Genomic DNA, 7464 nt, shown 5'->3' with positions numbered 1-7464 from the left:
TTATTTCTTAAAATAATTTCTACAGGTTTGTCAGGCAAGGTTTTCCCTTCAGGAAACCATGCTGACTGTGGCCTATTTTATCTTGTGACACGGTACTCTCAGACCTCATCATTAATAATCGACTCCAACATCTTCCCAATCACTGCGGACAGACTAACTGGCCTATAGTTTCCTTTCTTCTGCCTCCCTCCCTTCTTGAAAAGTGGTGTGACATTGGCAATATTACATTCTTGAGGAACCATTCCGGAACATTGTGATTCCTGAATGTACATTACTAATGGGGCCACAATCTTTTTATCCACCTCTTTCAGAAAGCTGGGGTGTACACCATCTGGATTATCTAACTGGAAGGCCACTCTGGTTCTGGTAACTTTGTACACTTCTGGCTCCTGACACCCGGAAGTCCCACCATTATGCTGGTGTCTTCCTCTGTGAAGACAGACACAACATACTTTTTCAGTATGTCTACCATTTCTTTGTCTCCCGTCACTGCCTCTCCAGCATCGTTTTCCAGCCACCCGAGACTTTATATCAGATAAAAATTGGGATATGTGTGCTTTAATTGGACAAGAATGTTGCACCAACACACCAGACAAATCTGAAAATGTAACTCACCTGATGGACTATATTTGAGAGGCAGCAGATAGAATGAGAGAAGTGGGAGGGAGAGCAGTTCCACAATGATAATCCCTCAGGAAGCCGGTGGCCATTTGGGACTCTGGGACGATGGTGGGATACTGGTTTACATTGTACATTTCCCCAATGATAACCCCTCAGGAAGCCATTTTTGGAATCTGGATGAGAGAATACGGTTTTACATTATGGAATAACCATTAGAGTAATAATAATCAGATTATGATTATTTTACTCTTACATGTGACCGAAACGAGGAGACAGAAGGAATATTTTGTAAACGCTGTGTTTGAAGTCCCCTCCCATCCCTGGTGAGAATGGAGGTGAACTTACCCCCGGCAGGTAATAAAGAATAAAGCTGCTTGATGAAGCAACACTCAGTGTTGGGATTGTGTTCTGTGAGTCTCAGCAGAGAGATACTTGACAGGGGGTTAGGGGTGAAAGATGGGGAGTTTATGGGGCACATGAGGGGATACCTCTTCACTCAGAGGGTCACAGGAGTGTGAAATGAGCTTCACCCACCCACAACGTCTGCCCCCGAATGAGGTGGAGCCCAAATGGCGGGTCCCTCAAATGAGCTGCTGCCAACCGGAGACCGGGGTCTTCGGGCTGGTTTGTTGCCGCCAGAGAACATGATGTGTCCCCTGGTGATGGACCCACTGTCGGTAGGTGTCGGCGATTGGGGGGGGGGCAGTATTGTACTTGTACAGGTGGGTAGAGATATCTCAGAGCCAGTAGATGCCAGACAAGGGCTCGTCCTATATTCTGGGAGATCCTGGTACCAGTTGTAACGGGGTTTACCCAACGGTGCCGTCTGGGAGGTCAGGGACTGGGCCGTCTCCAGTGCCAGTACAGTCTCTCTCAGCTGAGCCTGGAGTGGGAGCAGGGACGGTTCCTGTTGGGTTACGGACATGAAGGTCCAAACCCGGGGAGACGCCATTGTCAAATTTCACCAAGAAACAATCAGGCCAAACAACTTCAGGCAGAACTGCTCAGGATGACAAACATACATCAGTACACAGAAATGACAACTTTTAAAATCAGAAATAAACCGATGTAAAAACAAATTTAAAACCAGCTCCTTTGCCTGAGGATGGGTGGAATGGAAATGGTCCTGAGGCAAATGAGGTGGTTTCACACCGTCTGCACGACTCAGTCGCCCCATTGAAGGAGTGGCAGTGGCGATTGAGTTCGCACTGAGAGGGGGATTGGACACGGGGGAAAGGTCTGATGAGGGTCGGTTTGATTGCCGAGGGGATCTGCTGTCTTGTCTTGTGGACTGGCCACTCACGGCTTCCTCACCGGCTCAGACACTGAAAGCCCGTGTTTCCCTGCCACCCCCCCCCCCCCCCACCCCGGATCCAGGCAGTCTCGTCCCCCTGGGAGATGAAAGAGAAAGTAAATTCATCCGCTTACAACTGGACAATGATGTGTGTTAATTATTTGGAGAATGTAGATCAAACAATTAGTGAGGTTGTGGATGTCACCAAAACCGGTGTGTGGAGAAAGTGAGGGTTGTCTAAGGTTACAGTGGGATCGGGACCAGTTGGGAAAGTGGGCCGAGGAATTGCAGGTGGATCTTAGCTGTCACTCAGAAACAGTTCTTCAGGGGGTCAAAGACGACTGAGACACGAAAGAGAGCTTTTCTTGGGCTCTGGATTCAAACAGACAAGACTGGTGCACTCGTACCAAGGCAGAATATAAGTTGTTGCTCCGCCACCCTGAGGGTGCAGTCATCAATTAGGAGCAACCTCGCACCATCCTCCACAAGTCTGACTTACCAGTCAGCAAGCATTTTAATTCTTCATTCCCAGTCCTGTTCCGCCGTGTCGATCCATGGACTCCTCTTGTGCCAAGATGAGCTCCTCTCCCCGTGGAGGAGCAACACATTATATTCCGTCTGGGTACCCTCCAATCTGATGGCATGAACATCGATTTCCACTCAGGAGAACAAATTACCGTCACCCTCTTCTATGCCCCACTCTGACCTTGTACTTCTCACCTTCCTACACTGCTCCCGGGACCCTCCTCCTGCCCTCTCTCTGGTCCACCCTCCTCTCCTATCAGATTCTTTATTCTCCAGCCCACCCGTTCTTGACCTTCCCCACCCACCCGGCATCAAATTCCAGCTCGCCTCTTCCCCTCCCCCACCACATTTCTCTTCTGGCACCTTCCCCCGTGCTTCTCTGCCCTGCAGAAGGCTTTCTGCCAAAAAACGCCATTTTTTTATAATTTTCTATAGATGCTGCCTGAGGTGCTGAGTTCCTGCAGCGTTTTGTGTGAGTCGCTTTGGATTTCCAGCATTTGCAGACTTTCTCCTGTCAGTTCCAGAAATCGCCATCAGCGACCAGGCGATCACATGCGCATGCGTAAGGTCGCGGTGAGTTTCGCGCGTGCGCACGGTGCACAAAAGGCTCGGAGACTCGGCGGCAGGTTGGAGCGGGGATCCGGGCGGATTATTATCGGTACCGGCGTCCGAACCGCGACCGGCCACACCTTTCCTCCGCACCCCGGGTCAGTCCAAGTCCTTACCCCTCTCCCTACGAGGGCTCCGGGGAACTTCCTGGTGAGGAGCGAAGACGCTGGAGCCGTGGCGGATAGATGGGTCTCTTCTTCGTGTAGGTTTCTGGGTAAAGAGGCAGCCATTGATGACAGGGCCAGCGTTTTCCCCGTTAGTCCGTAGGCCGTATTTGGAATCGCAGGGGGAGGGAAGGGGAGTAGATGGATCACTCGGGCACCGAGCACTGAGGAGCTGACCTTCCAGTCAATGAAAATGTCAATTTTTACTGTATGAAAAGAAGGAAACAAAATCCTTACATCAGCTTTAGTCCTTGTGGAAATCACCTTTGTTCCATCTTGATCTGGACCTTTCTACCTGTGAGAACTTGTTTAGTACCATTCGCTTTGGGTACATAATGATACCAATTACCTTTGGCCTGGGTAACAAGTGACCTGTAGCGTTCTCATCACAAATATGCCACACTCCAATGAGAACAAGGACTGCCCTCCCCATCATGTTCATTGGCATTGCCTCTGATGGGCTCTCCACCGTCAATCACCTGTGCGGAGGGGCAGAGTAATTTGAAACTCTCCAGGGTTTGCCATGTAACATCACATGCTCTTTGTAGTGCTGTCGTACACGACCAGAACTTGAAATAATACCAATGTTTTCTCTAATTTATTTTTCTCAGAACGTATGGACCGAGTATTTGTCTGAAAGTTAAATGTTTAAACATCATGAAAACAGCACGGCATCAACAAAACACCAGCTGTGCAGCAGCAAAGGCTCTCTGTGTGGGAACATTTCAGTTACTGCGCAGCTCGGAATAATATGGGACAGAGAATAATACTAATGGAAGGAATCAGCCTGAGCTAAGTCACAGATTGAAATTCCCATTCTCACACAGACAGGAATACTGTTGGGCAATTAGATGGACAGACCAGTTGCCGGCATCATGAGCAGTTGGAAGGAGAGTTTTTCCCCCAACTTGGGTTGATCCTCGCTGTAACAGTGTGATGTCAGAGTTCAGAAAGGAGATTAAAATTATTTCATAATATATCGGCTGTGAAAATTAATCAGATACAGGAGCAGAATGAGGTCGTTTGGCCCATCGAGTCTGCTCCACCATTTCATTACAGCTGATCCATTTCCAACTCAGCTGCACTCTCCTGCCTTCTCCCCATATCCCTTCCTGCCCTAACTAATCAAGAATCCATCACCCTCTTCCCAAAAATAGACCCAATTACTTGGACTCCAGAGCAACTCATAGCAGCAAATCCCACAGAGTCACCACGCTCCGGTTAAAGAAATTCCTCCTCATCTCCATTATGAAAGAACAAAGCTCGATTTTGATGCTGCGTCCTCTGGTTTTCGACTCCCCCACTCTTGTCAACATACTCTCCACATCCACTCTATCGAGACTTTTCAATGTTCGATAGATTTCAATGAGGGCCCCTTCATTATTCTGAACTCCAGTGAGTAGAGGCCCCGAGCCATCAAATGTTCTTCATCAGACAAACCTTATAAATCCTGAAATATTTTTGTAAACTTCCTTTGAACGCTCTGCAATGTAAGCACATCTGTTCTACTTAAGGGGCCTGAATCTGCTCTCAATAGTCCTAGTGAGGCCACACTTTAAATATACTCAACAATACATCCTTGCTTTTATATTCTCGTACTCCTCAACATTATTTCCTCTCCATTGAGAAAACAGTCTGCACTCTCATTGCCTCTAAATAAGTGGATGACTTCTCTGAATGATGACTTTCATTCATTGATGTCTTTTGTAAATCATTTTTACAGGTTAGAAATGGCAAAAATTGTGTCCGGGAACTTTAAACAGTCAGTTTGCTGTCTCTGCCCAGATATTTAAGGAGTTACTAGATATTTAGCAATGTATCACAGTTGATCCTTGGAGATGAAGAATTTTGTCATCACAGTTGGAAAAGTGCTTTGTGAAATGAAGTTTTCTGTTGTAACTCACTGAAATCCACTGGAACCGGTGAGCTGAGAACACACCAGCATTTGTTCACTGGAGATCAGTTCTTCAACTACATTGATTGTGCAAGGGATTTACTGCATCAGACATTTGACTTATGAATTGACAAAGAACCGTGGGAAGGGATTCACTCTTCACTCACTCATCTCACCTGCATGCACACCAGCGAGTTCACACTGGTGAGAAGCCGTTCACCTGCTCAGACTGTGGGAAGGGATTCGCTCATTCATCGCAACTGCAGAGACATCAGTCAATTCACACTGGGGAGAAATCATTCAGACTGTGAGGGGATTCAGTTGGTCATCTGAACTGAAGATAGTCACACTGGGGAGAGGCCATTCATCTGTTCAGACTGTGGGAAAGGGTTTATTCGGTCATCTCAACTAAGGTACATCAGCGAGTTCACACTGGGGAGAGGCCGTTTACCTGCTCAGTCAGTGGGAAAGGATTCACTCATTCATCTGTACTGAAGGTGCATCAGAGAATTCACACTGGGGAGAGTCCGTTCACCTGCTCAGACTGTGGGAAGAAATTCACTGACTTATCCAGGCTACAGGCCCACCAGCGAGTTCATACAGGAGAGAGGACGTTCACCTGTTCAGACTGTGGGAAGGCATTTACTCGGTCATCTCAAGTGATGGTACATGAGCGAGTCCACACAGGGGAGAGGCCATTCTCCTGCTCCCAATGTGGGAAGAGATTCTCTCAGTCCTCCCACCTTGTGACGCACTACCGAGTTCACATTGGGGAAACTATTTAAACAGGCAACAGGCTGCAGGCTGGATATTTCACCATCAGAGTTGCTGAATCAAGTTCAAAAGTGACTGTTGGTGCCGAACTCGGCAATTACTGCTGCTGTTTATCAAACCCAGTTCTGCACTCTGGTCACTGGGCGTGGGAGGCATTCCTCGGCTAATGTTCACGTTTAGTGGGACTGGAGTTTAATGGTTTGTATCTGTGATGCAAAAATCAGTTCTAATTTAAATCCTGTCCACACCTACAGAATCTCCTTTCTCTCCCAGAATATCATCTCTTATAACTGCCACAAGGCCAAAATGTACACTTCCCTATTAAGCTTCAGAGTGGACAGTGCTGCCGACCTTTCTGAACAGGTGAACGGCCTCTCTCCACTATGAACTCCCCACCCACTCAGCAGTATCCAACAAGGTGTTCTGCTGAGGAGAACGCCCACAGGACAGTCCTGCACTGTCTTCCTAATGACCCTTACCTCTGCTGGTGGTCACGCTTCTCCTGTCCGAAGCTTGTACTCTGGGTGTGGCCACCTCTTCAGATGTTTCATTGACAGTATCTTCAGGCTCCCGAATGATCCTGAGTACATCCAACTCTCTGAACCAGTCAGTCCGGCGCTGTGATTGGGTGCACTTCATGCAAATAGTCATCGGAAAACTGTCAGATGTCCAGAGTTCCCACATCTGACTGGAGGAACATCCCATCCTGACTGCTCTGCACCAAAATACACCACTGTCTGAATGAATTAACATATGCAAGAAAATATCGAACGTGAATGGGTCAATGACAGTGGAAGTAGAGTGTTCAACTGTCTGTGTTTTTGCCATGAGGTCGAAGGAATAGAGGCTGCCATTTTGTGAAGCTGCTCTTTAACCCCCATTTTGTGAACTGATTGCTGTGGGATAACCTGATCAGATCAACTTTACACAAGAAGTTACTGGTGTTCCCATTGTAAGCCTGAAATCACTCTCACATAATCTGTGCATTATGTACACTGTCAGGTTTGCAGAAGCAATCTCGTTATCTCTGAACCTGAAGTCACTCTGAGATAAGGTGTGGATTACGTACAGTGGCAGTTCTACAGAAGGAATCTCGATATTTCTGCTGAGAGTCTGAGCGACGCAGTGTGTCTGTTTGGAACCATAGTGGAGGAGAACAAAATAAATTACCTTTGGCATGATGTTGTGTAGCCCTTGGACTACATCCAATGGAAATCTGTTAGTCATCAGCCTGATGGACTTCAGCCAACAAGAATGAGATGCGTCCTCTGAACTGATAAGAGTTGTTTCAAATGTTTCAAATCATGCTTGTTTCAAAACAAGTAAAGAGTTTCAAATGCAAAGGTGTGATAACTCCTGAGACGAACTATCAGAAGGAAGATCCCCCAAGGAAGGGGCTGGAGAAGAAATGATGGATCATTTGGATACAGTGGAATCCCCTATTTCAGTGTTGTGGATTTGAGAAGTGGTCAGGGTGTGTATTAGTACAGAGGGAGCAGTGGAATTCATGTTTTAAGTTGTTAGCCTGGGGTCAACATAGTTACTTTGTTGTTTGTGCAGGAAAAATAAAATGCGAGCTGAGA

General features: G+C 47.2%; 1 protein-coding gene across 1 annotated transcript; it reads left to right on the top strand.

Annotated features, from left to right (window-relative positions):
• The first annotated feature begins 1190 nt into the window (after positions 1 to 1190).
• Positions 1191 to 6983, top strand: LOC132385788 (zinc finger protein 664-like). The gene is made up of 2 exons (XM_059958010.1): positions 1191 to 1245; positions 5465 to 6983. Exons 1-2 carry the CDS (start codon positions 1191 to 1193, stop codon positions 5890 to 5892), a joined length of 483 nt encoding a protein of 160 aa, XP_059813993.1. The 3' UTR covers positions 5893 to 6983.
• The last annotated feature ends 481 nt before the right edge of the window (positions 6984 to 7464 follow it).

This window comes from Hypanus sabinus, assembly GCF_030144855.1.
Source record: "Hypanus sabinus isolate sHypSab1 chromosome X2 unlocalized genomic scaffold, sHypSab1.hap1 SUPER_X2_unloc_21, whole genome shotgun sequence".
Classification (NCBI taxonomy): Eukaryota; Metazoa; Chordata; class Chondrichthyes; order Myliobatiformes; family Dasyatidae; genus Hypanus; species Hypanus sabinus.
This window is presented reverse-complemented; position numbering and strand designations above follow the sequence as displayed.

Coding starts and splice junctions, on each gene's coding strand:
- LOC132385788 (XM_059958010.1), top strand. CDS start 1,191: ATGGCGGGTCCCTCAAATGAGCTGCTGCCAACCGGAGACCGGGGTCTT. Junction 1,246..5,464: donor AGACCGGGGTCTTCGGGCTG/GTTTGTTGCCGC, acceptor CACACTGGGGAG/AGGCCATTCATCTGTTCAGA.